The sequence below is a fragment of the Diabrotica undecimpunctata genome, chromosome 3, assembly GCF_040954645.1.
Source record: "Diabrotica undecimpunctata isolate CICGRU chromosome 3, icDiaUnde3, whole genome shotgun sequence".
Taxonomy (NCBI): domain Eukaryota; kingdom Metazoa; phylum Arthropoda; class Insecta; order Coleoptera; family Chrysomelidae; genus Diabrotica; species Diabrotica undecimpunctata.
Genome location: NC_092805.1, coordinates 148,512,143 through 148,535,791, shown reverse-complemented (window position 1 = coordinate 148,535,791; position 23,649 = coordinate 148,512,143). Strand labels below are relative to the sequence as shown.

General features: G+C 32.1%; 1 protein-coding gene across 3 annotated transcripts in view; it reads left to right on the top strand.

Moving 5' to 3' along the window:
- Nucleotides 1–20,392, top strand: part of Gpdh1 (Glycerol-3-phosphate dehydrogenase 1) — a 61,653-nt gene extending 41,261 nt beyond the window's left edge. Inside the window, exon 7 of one of the 3 annotated variants that reach the window (XM_072527096.1) lies at nucleotides 20,176–20,392. In XM_072527096.1, the coding sequence (XP_072383197.1) occupies nucleotides 20,176–20,194 (19 nt within the window). In that variant the 3' untranslated portion in view covers nucleotides 20,195–20,392. Of the gene's footprint in view, nucleotides 1–557; nucleotides 684–7,610; nucleotides 7,817–20,175 lie in introns of those variants that run through there. The other 2 variants (XM_072527094.1, XM_072527095.1) reach the window with 2 other exon arrangements.
- Nucleotides 20,393–23,649: the final 3,257 nt, after the last annotated feature.

Sequence of the window (23,649 nt, the reverse complement as noted above, 5' to 3'; positions counted from 1 at the left end):
TCTCGGTCTGTGAGAAGTTCTTTCTACTGTAATTATTGACTACAGATATTTATATAGTCAATTTCTAGTTAGTTTTATTTCTTAGTCTCTTGTTCTTCATTGAACATGCTTGTAGATAACTAATGTTGATTCTTATCTTTGTAGTAGTTAGGTTTAACCACTCTATTAATATTCCTACACACGTTCAATAATTACTTTGGCATACACAATTATTGTATTGTTATTTATTTTTTTTAAGTTTAAAAATGCTGTTAAAATTGTTGATCCCCCTTACCACTTTTTCTTTGATTTTTTAATAGAAATAATGTCCTGTAAAAACTGGTAAAACAATTATTTCATAACGTAATATTGCCTCTGAAACTACTGTTATACTCTTTGTATTAAAAAATGGTGTAAATTCTAAAAAAATTGTAATTAACATTGTTGTCTATAATTTTTTGTTTGTTAATAACATTTGTTTTTGATATGAAGTGATTTTTGATTATTGTTTCTAATGTGTCATACATACCCAATAAAAATATTCATTTTTTGGAAACTAACATTTTCATTATTTTCAGATACATTCCCAAATTCATAACCTTCACCTGAATCCACCCTTTTCCAATAACCTGATATAATTCAAATTATGGGAACAGTAAATTTATTGTATTTTTTTATTGCATTGAATAAATTTGTATACAGTGGTTGTTTGTTACTTTTCGATTTAGAGAATCTTCACATATTGGTTAACCAACATATTTATATAACAGCGCTGTAATATAAAGATTTTTTCCTTTTTTAAATAATATATAGATGGCGCTGCTAAATCTTATACAAAGACGGGTGTAACTGATGTAATTTTTACCCGAACTATGGAATTTGATATTTATTGAAGTTTTTTAAGATATAATTAGTTTTAATTTGTAATGTTTCATACTTTTACGAGAGGGCGTTATCTCCAAACCCATGAATTTTTCTATATTTTGGTAAAAAATTTAAGTTTAATGGTGTCTGCCTTTAACATGACTTGTGAAGAGCTAAAATAGCTTAAAACAACTGCAAAGAATGTGTATTGATATCGTTCTTCGTTTTGAAGATATTAGAAAAATCTTATTTGGTTATAATTTCCAACTCGTCCTTACTGAATAACAATAAGTCGATTGTGGGCTGAGTGTGAAATTATTACTAAATGTACATTTTTTTCTAATATCCAAAACGAATCAAGATCACAGACCAAGTACACAGTTTTCACTGACATTTTAACCTACTTTAGCATTTTAAAATGACACCCATGCATTTAAGGACCCATTACTGCCTAGAATGCTAAAAAATGACACATTTTTAAAATTTTTTTTTGTAAATTATCTATGATATACGACAATCAAACTTTTTTTTGTATTATTATACAACTTTTGAAGGTTACAAAAAATTTTTTTTCATTGTTACTGCATTTTAAAGATGGCGCCAAAAATTGTTCGTCCAACAATTACTGCTTCATGGCGGACAGTTGTTAATCTCTGGAACGGTAAATCTGAAATATAAAATTAGAGAAGGATTTTAAAAAAGGTTACGTGATAGTTTACCAGAACAATTGAATATTCTTAAAGATAAAACAAAATGGCGGGCATCTGAAAAAATTGTTAAAAAATGATCTTTTTTCAACTTTTTTCAGTCACAAAAATTTTATAGTTTTTTTTTGGTCAAATTGTGGTAAACTGTCATAGAGACAACCAAAATAAACAAAATGCATCTAGGCATCAAACGTAGTTTTTCTCAAAATATTTAATGTCCGGATCTAGTCGGTCGATTTTAATAAACCTTGATGTGTTTTGATTGTTATGGTTTTCTTTATGATAGTTTACTACAATTTGAGCAAAAAAAAGTCATAATAAAATTGTTGACTGAAAACAGTCGAAAAAAAGGTCAATTTTTCAAATGTCCGCCATTTTGTTTTTTTTTAAGAATTTTCAATTTTTCTTTTAAAATATTACGTAAGGAATTTTTTAAAACCCTTCTCGAATTTTATATTTCAGATTTTCTATTCCAGAGATTAACTGTCCGCCATGGAGCAGTAATTTTTTGGGCGAAAAATTTGTTGTAATCTTCTAAAGTTGTATAATAATAAAAAAAGTTTAATTGCATAATATATAATAATAAAGATACAAAAAAAATTGTTAAAAATGTTCAATTTTTTAGCATTCTAGACGGTAATTTTTGAAGAAAATGTAGAAACATTCATGGATTTGGAAAAACCCTCTAGTAAAGGCATTCAAAATTACAGATTAATACTAATTACATCCTGCAAATCTCCAATAAATATCAATTCCAACGAACCCTGATTTAGGGTAAAATACTTGCTTTTATTTTTGTTAGTTTAGCCTTTAAAATACTTAGTTGAAGCTACTACAGCAAACATTGGCATATTTGCCCAACAAGCTTATTTTTATTGTTTCCCCTGTAAATTGCTTTCCCTAAATGTCATATGTGGATCTCCAAGAGAGTTTCTATAAATTTGTCGTGGTCGATTTGGTTATGAAATTTGTTTTTTCCTGCCAGTCTACCTAAAAGTCTGTCATAATCTAAAAGTTTGTGCTCCTGCCATCAAATAATAGTAGGTCGACATAGAAAGGCACGGAGTGGCGCCATCTACCTTAGATAGTGGAAACAACTTCCTGTCTGTCAACTATGTGCAAACCTTTAAAATTTGAAGATCTCAGATTATACAGACACATTTTTTGTAATTAGATTTATTGCGGCGTAATATATAAGATATGAAGTCGTCTAATTAGGGCAATTGTTTTTGTAAATCTTTAGATATCATAAATTTTAGTGATATGCTTAGATGACAGAGACAAAGTTATTTCAATTTTTAAGTATTCTGTTTATATGGGATTAAGCTACAAAGATTGTGATGAAAATTATATTTTTAATTAAAAATTTGACGTTTCGATTTCAAAGATTATTTAAGAACTTTTTGAATAAGATTTCCGGACTGGAAAGCGAAACATCAAATTTTTTAGTTAAAAATGGACTTTTTATTACAATCACTTGTGGCTTAATCCCATAAAAACGCATATTTAACTCTAGACATGCCACAACAAAACAGTTTCACAATCTTTTTATCATTTTTTATCAATCTACGTATCTGTGTCTTCTCCGTAGTTAGAAACGTAAATAGGTGGCCTACGTTTCTCTTCAGTCTATCAGTTTCCTAAAGGAAGATTCACAATCGACATTGCTGTTAGAAAAAGACGCCTTTGAACCTTAAACAAAAATGAGCCTGGGTAATATGTTGTATGCGTAGCAAAAAAAGTTTTACTGAAACTACTGTCAATTTTCAAATTGTCAATGAATCAACAACTTACCAGATATTCAAGTATTTATAAGCAAAAAATGAATATTTTAAAATCCACTTCATAAGTAATTAAGAACATACTTTTTATACTTCTGTAACTAGGCTGAAACTATATAGAAATGAAACATTCAATTTTTTAAAATACCAATAATCTATTTATTTATTCAACTTATTTCATTTTATTTTACTGTGTGCGTCATCCTTCCGGTCTTCTACCTTATCTATACATCTCACATATTGTAACGTGGCCGATGATAAGCGCCTTCCTTAAGTTGCGCATACACTATAACAGTTGTACATTTAGTACATACGATATTTCTCATCTGCCACGTTTCAATATGTGATCTTTTAACTATTCTGTAACATCTATACCACTGTCTCTCTTTTCTTTTATTTTCTACTGATTTCAAATTCTTCACTTCCCAATATTTCTGTAGGTATGTGTTAACGAACCTACTTTTAGGATATGTAATTCTTTGTTTTTTTCTTTTTTCCATTTATAATACATTTTTATAAATTGATCCTTTTTTCTGCCGTACTGTAATCAATTGGATCGTTGTACACATTACATTTATTCATGATTCTCATTACAGAATTCTGCAAGCCTGTTGGATGATTGTTCCCATATATTTGTGAAATCGGTGCTAGAACATACTTTTAAGAATTTGGATTGGATGACGAAGGGAATAAAAATAGATGGAGAATATCTAAACAACTAATACGGTGCTAGAACATGCTTTTAAAAATTTGGATTGGATGACAAAGGGAATAAAAATAGATGGAGAATATCTAAACAACTTACGTTTCGCCGATGATATACTTATAATAGCTGAAGATCTAGGTATGGCAAGAGAGATGGTACAGGAACTCGTTGTGGCTACAGAAAGTGTAAGTTTAAATATAAATATCTCGAAAACAAAAATCATGACCAATTTGGTACCCAACCAGAACATCAGTATTGGTGGGAAAGAAATAGAACTCGTAGATAGATATAAATACCTGGGACATGAAATTATTATTGGCAGGGATAACCAGACTCATGAACTGAAGAGAAGAATCGGCCTTGGGTGGGCAGCATTTGGAAAACTGAGAGAAACTTTTAAAAGTGAGCTGCCCACATGCCTAAAGAGAAAGGTATTTGATCAGTGCGTCCTCCCAGTCTTGACGTACGGAGAAGAAACACTTACCTTAACAAAAGCAGCAACTACCAAACTGAGAGTCACGCAGAGAAGAATGGAGCGGTCTATGTTAGGAATAACTCTGCGAGACAGAATAACCAACGAAGACATCAGGAGAAGAACCGGAGTGACTGACATCATCGAGAAGATAGCCAGAATAAAATGGAGATGGGCAGGACACATAGCCAGAATGACAGATGGGCGATGGACAAAGAGGTTATTGGAATGGAGGCCAAGGGAAGACAAGAGAAGCGTCGGTCGACCACCTACACGATGGACTGACGATTTAAGAAGACTCAATAAAAACTGGATGAGAGCGGCGCAAGATAGACGGGGTTGGAAACATGAGGAAGAAGCCTATGTTCAGCAGTGGACTCTTGAGGCTGGATGATGATGATGATGATGATTTGTGAAATCACCTGGTAGTCTTTAAAAAGTACTAAACACAGAGTCTGAATTCCTTGAAATTGATCCTTAAAATAATATCCAACTTTTTGAAGTATATTGGATCGTGTTTACTAGGTTACGTTTAATAATATATATTTGCGATTCCGATGACCAGCTACCTCATCATCTCTTTGGTATTCCTAGTACTCTCCTCTCTGTTGAGCTTTTGTCCAGTACAATTTTGACTATTCTATCATACTCTATTCTGGTTACATCTTAGTTCCAGCTTTCTCGTTTTCTTCTCCGTCGTACTATGCCCTAAATATCTTATTGTTGGCTTTATAAACTCTATTCTTATTCGGTTCCACTTGTTTTTTACTACTATGAATCTTAATATGTAATTTCATGTCGGGTGTTTGTTATTAGGGCCTGTTTTGTTTTCTTTTCATCAGCTTTCGTTTTATTCTCATATGTAAGTAATGGTATAATGTAATAATAAAACACTGAAAACTTTGTTTTCAAAACTTCCACAAAATTTATAATAATATTTTATCACTACAGCTTTTTCGGCAGAGTGCCTTTCTCAAGTGATCTATTTTTGGATGTGTTTACAATGTATAGTCTTTAACGAAAGAGGTTGAGGAGTTAAGAACTGTTTGTCTCAACTTGGTCATTCAGAATTATGTCTGTGTTTTTTAATTTGTTAATTTCCATAAATTCTAATAGAGATAGCTTAAGGCCGTAATTATAAGAATGATTATGATGTAGAAAGTGAAGTGCATATGTAGAATCTGTTTTCCTATTATTGAAAGCTCTTTTTATGTTCTGCTTACGTTTATTAAAAGTTCTATCAGTTTGACCGATGTAAGTTTTTGGCAGTCGCCACATTTAAGCTAGTAGACACCAGTGTAAGTGCTTTTTATTTTGGCTCTTGTTGTTTTTAATATATTTGCCTAAGTTGTTGTTATATATTTGCCAAAAAGACAAAATGCATGGTTACAACAGCAAATTTACTAAGATATAAATTAAAGCTGGAAGGTCAGATAATAGAACAAGTAATGGAGTTTAAATATCTAGGCATCACATTATCTAGCTACGGAAAGCTCGAAACTGAAATGGAAGATCAAGTAAATAGAGCAAACAGAGCCGCAGGCTGCCTAAATGAAACAATATGGAGAAATAAAAATATCGGAAAGGAAACGAAAGGCAGAATTTACAAAACAGTTATCAGACCAATAATGACATACGCGGCAGAAACAAGACCTGGCACAGAAAGGACAAAAAGGATGTTAGAAACAGAAGAGATGAAAATACTTAGAAAAATTGATGGTAAGACACTATGGGACAGAGCTAGAAGTACAGATATACGACGTAGATGCAAGGTCAAGGAAACGTCAATAAACTTACTTTAACATTTAATTGTGGCTTATTCCCATTTAAATAGTGATTACTTTAAAATGCCACAAGAAAATAGCTTCGGAACAATATTAAGTCTAACTTACCCTTCAGTCTTTTTTAATAATGATTGTGAAAAGTTTTTATTTTCACCTAGTTTGATCGCCGTCCGTTTCTTTTAGTGCCTTCGTTATGCCATTATTTGCTTGTTCAATATCTTTTACTTCGTTTTCTAAGTCTTGTGTTTGTCTGATTAGTATATCTTCATACAGGTCATTGTTTCTGGAGGTATGTATTTCTTCTTTCGTGTTTTTAAGATCATCTTGGTTTTCTCCAATTTGACATTTAATAATATCTTAGCTCAGATTAATCTGTGGTCGCTTCGTATCGAAAGTTTGTTGAGCACTTCGACGTATTTGATTATATATTTTCTGTTTGTTATAATAAAATCTATCTCATTTTTGATACTGCCATCTGGGCTTATCCATGTCCATTTACGTTGAAGCTTTATAAAAGAGTTTATCATGGACTGTATAACAACACCATGGCTGTATAAATACTTTATTATTAATTGGACATACACGATATCTAATTTATACGATAAACAGTAGACCTTTGAATGTATTATTTTTATTTAGTTCTCGATTAAAAATCTACGAAGTATAAAAAACAATGCTTTGATTTTTTTCGTCAGTAATTATTTATTTATAGATTAACTAATATCTACTAAATTTGCATGCGGTTGCGGGATGTAAAATATTTATACAGAGTAGTAGTTTAGTAGAAACAATGCTATTTTAATACTTGACAGTCGCATAATTTTAAAGATTTTATATTTTTTTATTCGTATAGGATGGTTCATTAATATCGAGGTATAAAGTTGCGATTCTTTGTATGAAACTATTATAATTTTGGTCAACAGACGTTAATTTGTTGTTGATAAACAAAAGAAAAAGACCAAATACTAATTTTTGTAAGATTTTCTTTTATAACTTAGAACTTAATTGTAATAAATGTAAATATATTTTTGGATAAATTAATTACAAGATTATAAGTTCAAATACCAATTTTAATCTTATACTAGTAGGAAATGCATATTAAGTCATTAGTTAAAAATGAGTATGAAGTTTTTATGAAAGAATAAATTACAGATTATTGTTGCTCTAATAATAACAACTCGATTGGAGTAATATACAGTACATTTATAAGAAGTATTTATATGTAAAAATACGTTTCTAACCTATTTCAACTTATTAACGCTCCATCCAATACCCAAATTTTTTTTAAACAAATTTTTGATTAAATTTTTGTTTTAGGGATTCTAAATTAGACCGCATCGATTCCAGAAAATCAATTCATCTCAGTAAAATATAACTCCCAATCTCCTTAACAACCATTTATCATTCATTTTTATTTAGATTTTTGCATGCTTTGTTTTACTTTTTTTTTGCATGGTGTTATTTTTATATGTTTAACGTTCAAGTGAGTTATTATAGAAGTAATAAAGTGTGAACTGAGAACATGTGTCGTATTTTTTTGTGAATATTTCCTCGAGGACCGGATCACAAAAATAACAGAACAAAGGTCCCACCTATAATTTTATATGTAGCGATTATGCAACGGATATATATGTATATATATATATATATATACATATATATATATATATATATATATATATATATATATATATATATATATATATATATACTGAAAAAGCGATAAACTTGTAATGAACACTGATGGGTTAGACTACAAACAAAACTATTTGGGTATGCAGCGGAAAACAGGACAAAGAAGTACTCTTTTTAGTTTACCAATCTTTCGCAAATTTTTATTTGCATCATCAGGGTGCTACAATAAACAAAATTAGTACAAATTACAGAATAAAAATTATTTTGTATCTTACAGTAATTGAGGTTAGTTATCATGGTTTTTATTTTGCTTATCGCATTCGTCGCAAAAGAGGCGAAGTGTCATAATATTATCGTACTCTAAAGAATCCAAATAATTTATAAGTGCAGAACCTATTTCAATTGATCCCCTACTGCCCGATATTCAGTCCACGTAAAAAAAGTTGGATGTTTGGACTGGCTATAAACGCTGCAAAAAACATACATGCTAATCTGCTGTGCATAAAACGCATCATTAATAAGTGTTTTGGGCAAAGGCTACACCTGCTGCATATCAAAGCAGAATGTAGTGGAATTTTTAGGAGTTTCTTTTAGCAGACTATAAAAAGCATACTTCGTTAATTTCCGTTCTAATTTTGAATTTAAGTCTAGTACATTGTGCGCATACATCTGATGCTGGAGTAGAAAACCCAATGTTAAAATAATTAACGAGGAGAAGGAATATTCTCCTAAACATCGAAAAGTTAACATTATGTTCAGGGTCGCATTGAGTGAGGTACATGCCATGTAATTTCTTTATGCTTAGATCAGCGGTCAAATAAATTCGTCTTGCTTTCTTTCTATTATAATGACTTTCTCTTCTTTGTAGTTTACCAATAAACTCTCTTATTTTATTCTTTTTGACAACGGATTTTGTGGACACGTGATCTCCACCCCGATTTTCTTTTGGGATATTTCCGTCTGACAATGTTTTAGCAACGTAGTTTATGTGATCTTTTTTAATATTCACACATTTCAAGAAAAATGCCTGGCATATCTGAACTTTTTTCTTGCTGACTCTTTTCGACAAGAAGTAGTGTACGGAGAAGTTACGCCCATTGACTGCTCGTTCTGTTGTTGATCTTTACCTTTCAATTGGAACTACTGACATGTAATGACACAATTTAATATTCTGTTCCGACTTCACTAGATTTTCAAAAATTTTATTTCGAATGTCACTTTCAACAATGCATTTGCAGTAATAAGTAGGGCCATTATGTTTGTAAACTCTTGTAAAGTTTTCCAAATAAGAATCGCTATCATGATATCTAAAACAAAACATGGGCTAAGTAATGAACATCTTAATTTATTTTTTACCTGTTAGCTTTGCTTTTGCAATTTCTGCCTCTTGGTCTCACTTTTCTTTTTTTTTCCTATTTCCTATACTAATTTCCAACCCACTTTCTTTCGTTGTTAAAACATAATACGATTAAGTTAAACAACTGCTTAATACGTAATTCATAAACAACATAACATAACCTCTTAATCCTTTTCCCTTAATTCCGACAACGTGATTAAGGTAACACAGTCTCCTCGTTTTTAATTTACAAATTACTGCCATAGGAAAAGAAGTATACTTCTTTGTTTATGCAACTACTATAAAACGAAGCCCGAAACAGCATAAAGAAACCTGCTATAAGTACGCACAATATTATGGATTTACATCATAGATGGCGAATTAATTATTTAAAGATATATCGGGTTTTGCTTGAAATTTAGATCTATCGGCATTTGCTCGAACTGGTCAACTTTGTACATTTGATTTGTAGTTATCTAAAGTTAACACAATAATGAGTATACCTAAGTTGCTTAAATTGTTAGTATCTCTTTTTATTAATAGTTCCTTTCTGGCATTCATTTTTCAAGAGAGTAAGATAATTAATTTAACAAGACGGAAGAAAATATTAGAAGAATTTTGGTCAATGGAATATTTAAGAATAATTTCCGATATGCTAACGATACGGTTCTAGTTCTACGTTTTTTGTAGTTACGAATAGTTCAGAAGGCCTACAAAGACTAATTAACTGTACCGATCTGACTGATAGAAATGTTGAAACGAGTCTTAATACCTATAAAACGAATACAATAATAATCATCAAAAATCCCAGTTTCTCCATGAACGGTAAAACAGAAAGAATTGAGAATTTTACATTGTGGCAACGTAGACTATTATCGCAGGATAATGCATATCTCCTCTTGTGACAGCGTGTTCATAACGCAAAGTAATAAATCAAAATCGCACAGTTAAATGGAGAAAAATACTAAGTTTTGATTATGTAATGAGAATGAGAAACATACATATCACTTTAAATCAGTAATAATAAACACGTCAGGTTTTGACTTACGACGAAAATTATAACAAACATGATTAATAGCGTTATATCCCTAGAGGACGAACAACAAGGATTCCGAACAGGCAGATCTTGCACAGATTTCGTTTTTGTCCTAAAACAAGTGACAGAAAAATTAATAGAATATAACAAGCCTTCCTATATATGTTTCATTGATCTAGTGAAGAGATTCGACAGTGTCCAACTAAAAGGCATCATACGTTTCCTCTATGGTAGACAAATTTCACATAATTTAATCAAAACTGCAGAAAAAATATATAAAGAGAATCAAATAAAAGAGAACTTACCAATCCAGTACCAGCTGGTAATGGCATTTGTCACGTCAGGGTAACTCAGTACTCAAAGTGACATTATCGGTGAGATAAGAAAGTGGGTAAAGTGAGAAATATTCTGTCAAAAAAAACTTTGTATAAGAAGGAACGAGGGAAAATATACAGTTTTAAAATAAAATTAAAACGAGTGGTAAACATATAGCCAGTGTATTTAGGAAAGAAGCGTAAGTACAAATTGCTAATTAGTTTTTAACAGTTCCTAAAATGAAACCATGCTGATAATAAGTCTAGATATTTTTATACGAGACTCGAACTTTTAATAAAATATTAGATGCAATGAATCGAATAGAAAATTTTGACATTTCTCTGAAGCAACAAAAATTTTGTAAGTACACTATTTAATTATATTTTTTAAGTTAAAAAGTATATTAATTATTCAGATATACTTTAAATTGACATATATTATTAGACAGACTACAAGAAGTATATTTTATATTTACATTGTTAGTAAATATTTGAATTCTCCTATGTTATAAAGAGTAGTAGGTGTACTTTGTTATAAGTAGAGACCTGAATATATGCAAAATGCATTTTTTGCATATTTGCATATTTTTATAAAAAAAGTATAATGCGATTTTTTTTCATTTCTTGAAATTGTTCATTCAATTTCCTCGAGAATAAAACATCTGTTTCTTTGAATCATTTTGGGCGTACCTGCTATTGTAATAAAAAGTTTTAGTTAAACTGATTAAAAATTAACAACCATAATATACAAACAAAGTGAAACATAGGTAAACACTTTTAATGGAACGGGTTTTCCGAAATCCAAAAGTGGCGGAAGTGTCGGTGAAGCTTTTAGAAATAAGTAGCTATTTGAATCTCCTAAATTAACATTAGATTCACTTATGGTTTTTACGCCAAACAATGAAAATGTGTGTATTGACGTAAACTTTAAAAGCGCATTTATAGTGTAATTTTATTTCGTAACCCGTGACTTCGTTAATTTGTTTTATCGCGATGTCCAAACTAAGTGCTTGGATTCAGCCATATCCTGAATTAAAGTTGAATTGACGAAAAGTATTGTGCCGAGCGTGCTCTAAAATTCTCAGTAACTATTTTCATTTTGAGACAAGTGCAAGCCAAGTCAACGCATGTTTCAGTAAAAAAAACTTGTAAATAAGCTTTGGCTTTATAGATTTCTTCTGATAGAAAATTTTTAATTGATCAGCATGCAAAGACAACTTCTTACATTAAAAAGTGTGAAAAAACTTTTAAAGGGACCAATTCAAAAGAGCGATTAACAATGGCACAGTGCTTAGGGACTCCGAAGCAGCAGCAGCAAAAAAACCCAGCAGCAACTTTTTAACCAGGTCTTTTGCGATGCCTTGTTATCGTCGGAAATTTCAATTTCAATAGTGAACAATGTCACTCTTACCTCATTTCTGCAAAACTATTGTAAATTTAACTTTTAAAGTACCTTAAATATATATATATATATATATATATATATATATATATATATATATATATATATATATATATATATATATATATACACTTGAGTGCAAAATAATCGACTCAAAAGCGATATTTGAGATTACACCTTCAGTTTCAATGTAAGAAGTATGAAATTAAAAAAATGTAATGTTCAAACAATAACTTTATTATTGAACCTACAAAAACTGCGATTGCATTATTTTGAAGATGTATTACAAAAACAATATGCCATACAAACAGAATTTCCTATATATTCATCATTGGAACTAACGCAAGAAATACGTTACGAACAGAGAAATCATCAAATACAACATGAAATTCTTAATTATTTAGTATTTGATATTACCACCCCTACTCCTAATTACGCTTTCCAGTCGATTTCGCATGGATCGGATGACTTTTCTAATAAATTCTTGAGGCATTGCTTCCCATTCATTATTAAGCGCAGCTCTCAATTCTATTATGCTCCTTGGTACATGATTTCTGTCCCGGGCCCTTTGTTTAAGCTCATCCCAAACATGCTCTATTGGATTTATGTCCGGGCTTAACGCAGGCCAATTTTTTGTAGGTATACCGATCTCAGATAGATAGGTGGTGGTGACTCGTGCGATATGGCATCGTGCATTAAAATAAAGGCATCACCAATAAATCCCGCGTATGAAACCACATGTTCCTCCTAAATGTCTCTGATGTTACGATCCGCCGTTAAACCTCTTCTACGTCCTCCACCAAGTACGAAAATCAACTCTGTTTTCCCATCCATAGAACTGCCTGCCCAAAACATACAAGAACCGCCTTCATGAGACAATTTCTCGTATACAAAGTTGAGAAAATCGCTCTCCTGGCGTTCCATAGACTCGACGCCTCTTGTCGTTGCCATGTAGGCAGATCCTACTTTTATCGGAGAATAATACCTGACTTCATTGATAGTGGTCCCAACCCAGATTTCGCGAGCAAATTCTAATCGCCTTTGCTTCTGGGCTGCAGTTAGCTTGGGACCCGTAGCTGTCCTTTTTGGTGTCAGGTTGGCTGCCTTTAGTCTTCTTATGACTGTCCAAACGCTGGTCACCACACTTCGGACCTCTCTAAGCTCTTTTATGAGTTTAGCACCACTGAAATGTCGATTTTTCAGGGATTTTGATACAAGAAATTGATCATCTCTCTCCGTTGTTATTCGTTTACGGCTTCCTCCTTGTCGACGGATATAATCAACAGTACCTTGGTACGGACGATACACTCGGGACACAGCAGATTGGCTTAAATTTAGTTGTTTTGCACGGCCCTCTGGCTCAGGCCTTCCCTCAATAATGCTACTGCTTGAATTGCGTTGACGGACGTGATATCCATTTGTAATGCAGTTGTGAACTTTAGTGACTAATGTATTAGTGGTTTGCTATGGAAATTAATGTGTACGATTTTAACCAAACGCGTTAAGTCAGTGCGTCTCGATTTCAATGAGTCAAATTCTGACCCCTCCTCTACTTGTTGCATTATTTATTTGTAATGCGTCATTCAATTCACCAAAAAACAAATTTTTTTTAAAACTCAATAATGAGGTTAATGATTGTACACTAAATATTTTTAAATTTACACTTTTTAGATTGAAACAGGAGACGTACTTTGACAAAATAATTTTGAGTCGATTATTTTGCACTCAAGTGTATATATATATATATATATATATATATATATATATATATATATATATATAGGTATATATATATATATATATATATATATATATATACATATATATATCGACACCTGATATGAAAAACGTTGTAAAGTTACCGTGATTTTTTTTACTTAAACAAGTATTTAAGAATTTAAGAATTCACATCCTACATACTAACAAGAAGTAAATAAAATAATATCTGTTAGATTTATTTATTATAAAATGAGCATTTACAAATTATAAAAGAGTTTATAATATTTACATAACAATAACCTTCAGCAAATCCAATATAAAAGATAGTAAAATTATATTAATTACTATTTAAATGGGAATAAGCCACAATTAAAGGTTAAAATACGTTTATTGACGTTTCAATTTCCACTTCGAAAATCGTTCTCAAAATACGTTTGTATTTTGAGAACGATTTCCGAAGTGGAAATTGAAACGTCAATAAACGTATTTTAACCTTTAACTGTGGCTTATTCCCATTTAAATAGTAATTAATTTAAAATGCCACAAGAAAATAGCTTCAGAACAATAGTAAAATTATACACTTTAAACTTCCTTTTATAATAAAACAATGATACCTCTGATTGGGATGTAGTTAATCTTTTTTGCAAATCAAGGCAGGCAGTTACAACTATTGCTGTTTTCTTAGAAATCTCTTTATCACGATTTTTGGCTTCACGTGCAACACATTTGTTTGCAATCTCTCTCCCTCTCTCTCTTTATTCCTGACCCCCCAGACGGAGTGTAGTGGTCATCGTTTTGTGTATTGTCCGTCTTCAAAGATCTCTGGTCATTTTTTTTAACTCATGCATAGGGCTTTTGCATATGCCTGTAATTTGATCGATCCATCTTGCTGCAAATCAAGGCAGGCAGTTACAACTATTGCTGTTTTCTTAGGAATCTCTTTATCACGATTTTTGGCTTCACGTGCAACACATTTGTTTGCAATCTCTCTCCCCCTCTCTCTCTTTATTCCTGACCCCCCAGACGGAGTGTAGTGGTCATCGTGTTGTGTAATGTCCTTCTTCAAAGGTCTCTGGTCATTTTTTTAACTCATGTATAGGTCTTTTGCATATGCCTGTAATTTGATCGATCCATCTTGTTGGAAATCTTTCTCGTGACCTTCCACCTTTTCTTGGATAATAAGTCTTTCCATATTTTCTGTGTCTGCTCTATAACATGTCCAAAGTATTTTAATTATTCGAGAATAACTTTATTGGATAGCCATTTGCTGACTTTTACCTCATTTAAAATTGAAATATTTGTCCTGTGGTCGGTCCACGGAGGTCGTAATATTCTTCTCCAACACATAACAATATGTAAAGCATATTCCTTTTTATTTGGTCTTTCTCTGATTTAGTGTTATGTAGATTACAAGTGAGATTCAGCAGTTCTGCAGGAATGTAAACACTTGATCGGTTACCTAAGTTACCTAAGCTTAAATTTTACCCGAGAGTTATTTTTGTATTGTTCGACTTGAAAGCGTTTTAGTTTTTTTGTATTTAAAAATAGAAGTTCTTGAGAAAAGGGCAAATAATTATTATTGAATTAACTGAAACGTAAATCAATTTTTGAACAAAACTTTTATACAGAACTAACAACATATCAATTGGTGGATGTCAGAAAATTAAAACCAAGGTTTTTTAGTTCAAAAATAGAACAATAAACCTGGACATGAAAGGAAGTACTAATACAATTTGGAGGATTATGGCTATTATTATTAGAGAAACTGCTATTGAAATAATTGGATAAACCTCAGGAAAGAAGTTTGAGAATATGGGGATCTGGTGATCGTCAAATTAAGTTTAGAAAAAAAATTAAGAAGTGAAGAAAATATAAAAAGTGGCAATAAAACAATGGGGTATAGAAAATTTGTTCCATTCATAAAAACACTTATTCTTAACTGTAGTGTTGTTAGCCTTACTGGTTGGCAACAGAGTACCCTCATTATATATTTAAAAAGAGAGTTACCTATCTCTTACAGTGCGCTCTCACAATTTTATCAAAATTCTTACGCCAACACAAACATACACATATGTCCAAAAGTTTGAAATATTGAAATATTTCATCTTTTTATTGATTTTTATATATAACCTGTTTTCAATAATTAAACATCATTTTGTTTCAATTCTCAACAATACTAAATAAATCTCAAAACCAGATAAACGATATGCAAAAAAATTATTTATTCTCTTGAAGTGAAAAACTTACAATGTACAACTTACATTTAAAAGTAAATTAGTATAGAAAAAAATAATTTTTAATAAAACTAATAATTAGTAAGTCCTCAATTGGCCTGTATGCATGCCTGTAGGCGATTTGGCATGCTGCCGATTAACTGGCCGAGCTGGGCTTGCGGAATTCTCTCCTATTCTTCACGGACAGCATCTTTTAGTTCTCGAAGTGTAATAGGGGGATTGTTTCGCTTCTTGATGCGTGTTTTGAGAATGTCCCAAGCATGTTCAATAACGTTCATGCCGGGGGAATTCAAGGGCGACTGTATTGTAGATATTTCTTCTTCTTCCAGAAAATTTTGTACTGCTGCTGTTCGATGAGGCTGCTGTGCGTTGTCATGCATAAACACAAATTCATCAACTACTGCCCCTCGCAATAGAAGTACGATAGGATTTAAAATTTCCTCGATGTACACAGCACCAGTGACTCTTCTCTATAGAACCAGCAATGGCGTCCGTGTACCACACATAATATCACCTCAAACCATAATACTGCCACCTTCAAATGAGACACGCGGTTGGGCTGTTTCTAGTCGGGTTTGTCGTCATGGGGCTCTCCAAACCAGTGTTGTTCGCGAATCAGATACCAAGCCAATTTTTGACTCATCAGAGAACATCACGTTATTCCAGTTAGGACCATGATGCATCATTTCTCTAGCCCATTGCAACCTTACTATTTTGTGTTGGTAGGTTAGTTTAGGAAATCGTAGCGGTCTTCTACGATATAAATTTACTGCATTTAATCTGCGTGTTATTGTTTGCCATGAAATATTCAGTCCTTGAAGCCTAGAAATTTCTCTGGATATACCACTTGTAGATTCCAGACGATTTCTACGAGCTACAGTGGTATTTGCCGGTCTTGTGCTGCTATTGTACATCGACTTCTACCACTTTTGGGACGATCCTTAACGTCATTTGTATCTTGGAATTTTTTTTAATTTTCGATACAGCACTCTGAGTAGCACCAACAATATTCGCATTATAACTTTGACTAAAGCCCTGTTGTAACAAAGAAATTACTCTAGGTATGTCAAAATAAGATATCACGTTTCTAGGCATTTTTATATATATATATTTAGGGATTCTACAGTATTCACTGCCTTCCCTCGCTCAACCGTTTCCATCTCTCTCTGTTGTTCCATTCTCCATCGTTTAGTCCTCTCTTACTCATGGCGTCGTCTACTTCGTTCCTCCAGGATTTTCGGGGTCGTCCTCTTTTCCTCCTTCCTAAGGGGCTCCATTCGGTTATTCTTTTTATCCATCTGCTGTCGCTAGCTCTTCTTACATGTCCATACCACTTTAGTCTTTTTTGTTCTATATATGTTAGTATGTCTGTTTCTATTGATGTTCTTTGCTTTATTTCGTCATCACTTCTCCTATTCATTCTTGTTACTCTGCAGCATCTTCGCAGGCATTCCATCTCTGTTGCTATTATCTTACTGCTGTTTTTCTTGTTTATGATCCAATTTTCGGCCCCATATGTCATAATACTTCGCACTAATGTTTTATAAATCTGCGTTTTTGTCTTCATATTTAGGTGTCTATCCCACCATACTGAGTTAAGTTGTCGGATTGCTGTTCTTGTTTGTCCTAATCTTTGTGTAATTTCTTCCTCTGTTGTTGCCTTTTTCGTGATTATGAACCCCAGGTATTTGAATTTATCCTTTCCTTTGATTGTTAATCTAGGCATTTTTAAACGGCTCAATTCAAATTTAAACAAAAACTAAAAAAATGTGTAAATACGCTAATCAGCGTATGTGTATCAGAATGTGATCAAAATCATACAAAAACGATTCAAATTTTTTATCATTTTCATTTAAAAACGCTTTAGAATGAATATTAATAACAATTTTAAAACCACCATAGGCGTAGATATATTATTTGTACATATTCCAAACTTTTGGACATTTGTGTATGTCTGTATTTACTGAAATACTTCCCCGTTTAAGCTCGCAATAAGGCAATCAAATTTAGGTACTGTTTAAAATAATGTCTCGAGATTATCTCCAGAAATCCACTTGGTATTACTAAAAAGATAAATATTTATGTTTTGTAAAGCTATTGCACACCGTTTTGATCTGATTTTCTTTCTCCAGTACAAACCTTTCTTCTCGTTCTGGTTTAAAAGTTCTCTTATGGTGGTGTAACATCTCCGTCTAAAATAAAACAAACACTGGAATTGTGATATTGTGATTGTTTTATGGAATTTAATTCAAGCAGAACAAATTTTTCTAGTTTACTTAAATATTTCCAGCCGGTTTCCAGCACAAACATTTCATTACACGCCGGTTTTATTAATTTTATTAATTGTTTCGCTGTCTAAACATTAAAACTCGAACTAAGTAACAGGTAAATAGGTACAAAAACTTGTTGACTTGTTGGGCCGATATTGTGATTGTTTTATGGAATTTAATTCATGCAGAACAAATTTTTCTAGTTTACTCAAATATTTCCAGCCGGTTTACAGCACAAACATTTCATTACACGCCGGTTTTATTAATTTTATTGTTTCGCTGTCTAAACATTAAAACTGGAACTAAGTAACAGGTAAATAGGTACAAAAACTTGTTGACTTGTTGGGCCGATATTGTGATTGTTTTATGCAAGTTTTTATAGTTTAGTCGAATATTTCCAGCCGGTTTACAGCATAAACATTTCATTACACATCGGTTTTATTAATTTTATTAATTATTTCGCCGTCTAAACATTAAAACTGGAACTGAGTACCAGGTACACAATTGAATTCAAGCAGAAATAGTTTTTATAGTTTCCTCGAATATTTAGAGCCGGTTTACAGCACAAACATTTCATTACACGCCGGTTTTATTAATTTTATTAATTATTTCGCTGTCTAAACATGAAAACTGGAACTAAGAGTAACAGGTACATAATTGAATTCATGCAGAACAAGATGTTATAGTTTACTTGATTTTTTTTTCGGTGCAAAAAGCCGATATTAAACTCATTATTGAATATGTGTCTATACTGACTTTTGGTGGCTGGCTTATCGGATGGGTAATTCTTTAACATCCATTCATTATACAGTGAATACAATAATTTGCGAAGCATAAACGACTCATGAAAATACATCTTATTTGTTCTTTTCTTGCGTAGTGGGATTCTTTTGCTGGAATAGAGTTTATATACGCACGAATGGAATTTTTAATATTTTCATCTACAGCATATGCTCAGTTCTTATGGCGACCACACATATCTCCAGGTATAAATCCTCCACCTTCCTGACTATAATTTTTTTTGAATATCATAGTTAACCACATATCTGTTATGTTAAAAGTGTCCAAAAATGTTATTTTACAAAATTAGAGTCGGTGTTCTGCTAACTGCAAATTATATTCATATATCCAGTTTCTTCTGGACTCTTTTAACTTTTTATTCCCTAACTCATTTCCAAAAAATAATTAAATAAAATAACTCTTATCATCTTCAGATAATTTTGATTTAGATTTTCTGTTACATTTATCGTTACATCCAGGTCCCAATTCCCTCATGTTTGTTAATTTTCCAGTTTTACTAGAATATTCTTGGCCAGACTTCCACAGTTTCTTCATTTTCCAAACACTTGGTTTCCTTTGTCTCTCCTTCCCAGAATTTTCTTCTTTGGGTATTGTTTTTTCTTAACAGATGAACTTTAATGATGAACTTTTAACTTTGGTGCATGTAGAAGTTTCCGCTGTCGATGTATCTTGAGTATATAATGTCCTGTGAACATGTGGTACCTTATTTTTATCAGTAGAAGTTAGTTCGGTCGTAAATGATATATGTAGGTGTTGTTATTTTTGTTTGAAATTCTAAACTAGTATTTTTACACTTTTTGTTTAGTAGCGTCTGCAGGTCTCCCTCATTTTCAGCGATAATAACAGTATCGTCAGCATTACCAATGTTATTTTATAGTTTTACTATTTATCTTGATTCTTTCTGTAGTGTACATACTGCCCACAATATGAAATAAGTATTAATTTGTGTTTACCATAGGTATATATTCCTAAACTTGCTTTTTTAACAAAACAATCATATGTTATGACTATGTTGTTCTAACACACAAGTTAATTACATTTTTCATCACTATTTCTTCATATCATTTAGTTTAATAACTTCATGTTGATAGTTTAACTTATCGTAATATTTACTCACACCTTTAAATTTTTTCAGGGTAAAAGTTGGACGATAAGAATTAATAAGTTCGAGCTTAGTCTTCTATATTAGAAAATGTTAACTGTGTAATAAAAATATGATATATTATCAAGAGATATGAATGGATTACTATCTTATAGGTGAAAGTAAACTCTTATTGATCATTTTTATGTACATACCTACCAAAGTATTTTGAATTTAATTATATAGTTAATAAAATATAAGTTATAATTTATATTGTCTTTTATTTCTTGTTAAGTACCTATTTTAAAACGACATTGAATTTAAGGATCCATACATCAAGGATTATGACAGTCAGCGAAACGGGTGATCCAATATTGCTTGCTAGACATGATTTTACATTAATTTATTCCACTGGGCTCTGTTTTGAGCTGTTCTGATCCAGTGCCTCTCTATTCCTTTTATATCGTCACTCAAACGTGTTTGAGGACTACCTCTGCATTTGATGTCTGCGCGTGGACCTGCCCTTGCATTTTAAGGTAGCATTCCGCAAGACAGGAGACCCACTACCCAGACAGGTGACAGATAGGCGAAACCGATACATCTAGTGAAATGTCGCTCCTTAAAATGAGTAAGCGACCGAGTCTTCGGTCTTAGATGAATTATCTAATGTTGCGCAGCCAGGACAGTTGTTTTCTTCCAACCTGGCGTATTCACTCTATTTTATCTTAAATGATCAACTCCAGTAAGTGATATTTAGGTTCGCTCATTACACGACCGAAATATTAAATCTTTCTTATTTTGATGGTGTATCAATTCCCGCTCTTTGTGCATGGTTTGTAGCACACGTTCGTTGGATATGTGTGCTGCCTACAGAATTTACGGTACTACCACAACTCGAACGCCTCTAATCTGTTTAGATTTATGACTTTTATTGTCCAGGTTTCACAACCATAAAGCAGAGTGGACCAGCCGCAACACTTTAGCATTCTTAGACGCGTGTTCAATGAGAGACTTCTATTACATAAACCAGAATGCCAGTTAATGAGGCTTTAGCGCGCCACGTCTATTCTGGTCGAAATTTCTAGCCAGAGCAAATGGAAGCTATTCTGCACGATGTATTTGACTGACGAAGCCCGAGGGAACTAGACGAAGAGGTAGGCCATGGTTAAGATAAAGGAATATTGTAGATGAAGATGCCAGAAAGATTAGGAAGGTCGAGGCTTAACTCTGGCCGTAGCACCAATGCGCACCGCAGGCATCTAATTTTTATTGTCGTGACCATATCCCTGGCTTCGGCTAATTCTTTACATTCATTGTATAGTTCAAAGTTATATTCATGGCGCAAGATTCCATTTACATTTATTGGACCTAGTATTTTTCACAGGATTTTTTCTAGTTTTCGATATTCTGTTGTTGGTCTTTACAATGCTTCCTATGTAATAAAATTGTTGAACTACTCAATATTATAGTTACCGACGTTAATGTTAGGTTTCATGATTCTAACTCTGTGACCTGTCCCAATTTTCTTTGATGACCAGGTCCATATCTCCTGCCGCATTGGAAATTGCAGCGCACATGTCTCTTAATTTATGAGTCGTACGTGTGACAAGGTCCAGGTCATCTGCGTATGCTAATATTTGGGTAGATTTATTAAAAATTGTACATATATTGTTTGGTTCTTCATCTCGTATAACGGTCTTTTTACGGACAATACTAAAAAGGGAGCATGCGAGTGCATCCCTTGTCTCAGTTCTTTATTTTTACTGAATTCTTCAGAGTAGCTATATACAACGGACAAATCACCGGAGAAACATAGAGAAATATAAGATTTTGGTACTGTACAAAGGATGATGTACTGGAAGTAAAAAACATTTGATAGAAAAAGGACTTTCTATTCCAGTGTCTACGGTGTTTTCTATTCTGAATTCTTTGTAGCTGTCGAAAAGATTATGATTATCAAGAAATATAAATACCTAACTGACAGAACGGTTTCAGACAATCACATATCAACTACATTAAATTTTCGAGAAAATACAGCACTTGGAAGTGAGGAAAATACTTATCAGTTTTTTTAGATAAACAAGCATTTTGCAAATTCTTATAGCCTGGTTTTATGGAAAAAAATTTGAAAATTCTTTCTCTCTGACTATTTTTTATTGTATTAATAATAATAAATACTATTAAAAGTATTCTACGCAAAAATTTAATACGTTTTTTTAAACAGTATCAAGTATGCTGTGGAATGTGAAATACTACAATGACGATATCTGTTAAAATTATGTGAATTTGCGGTATTTTTATTGCACTGTTTTTTTTATGAAAGAAGGGTTAAAATAAATTTATTGATGTAGATTTCTAAATATAAACATAAACTTAAATATCAAATGTTAAATTAGGCGACCTTTTGGTACTAAACAGTGTCCCAAAGAATCATAAAATTACCGTATAAAATTTGTCAGAATTGTAGGGGTGACTTTTGCACACTCTTCGCGAATTCCCGGCAAAGGAATAAGTGAGTCCAGATTTAAATATATTTATGATGTTTATGAAGAAATATCCTCTCAGTTTGGCAACTTAAAGTTTTACGGAAAAGTATTAAAGGAAGACGTTTGTTTTATCTCCTTATAGTATAGTTCATTGTGTTTTTCAATTTTATTTTATCATTTTAGATTCATATCGGCAATTCTTTAAGTTTGTGTAAATTAGTTTCCAGAAATCTCTTAAAAGATTAAAAAACATTCATTCTTACATGTTTTTGGGGAAAATTAGTCTATTATAATCCCTACTTTAGAAAGTAGAACATTTACAGTTAGATGAATCCAGCGGTTATTGTTCGCTACATATTTATGTGTTTCTGAGAAGGACAATATGAACGATTTTATGTAATTTACGTTTTTCACCAAGGTAAAATTTTATAGTTTTTAGAAACGACTTTCCCTCCACTAGGGACTTCTTTTATGCATTTTTGTAGCTTTCATGTATTTTTGTAGTTATAAACCAGCGAAACTTAGCTCTGTAAACACGTTTAGTAAGCAATAAATAGTTATATGAAAATTGTCGTCGTATATTATTTTAATTTAATAAAATAATATTTTATATTAACTAGATCTCACGGTAAACTAATCGTGGGTTAAAACAGCTTTTTACATGATCCATTTACCACACATTAACAGAGATAAAAGAGAATATAAATCCTAAGAAAGCTCCAGGATATGATCTCATAACAGGAGAACTATTAGACACACCTAATAAATGCTGCTTTTAGATTGAGATATGTTCTCAGACTCTGCAAAGTAGACGAACTCATTATCGCCAAACCAGGTAAATCTCCTAATGAAGTAATAATATCCTATCGGCCAATATCACTCCTTCCGGTGATGTCAAAACTATTTGAAAAACTTCTATTGAAAAGATTAAAACCAATAATAGAAAGAAAACATCTTATACCAAATAATCAATTTGGTTTAATAATAGAAAAAACATTAGAAGAAAAGAAAGTCTGCTCTACAATCTTCTTGGACGTAGCAC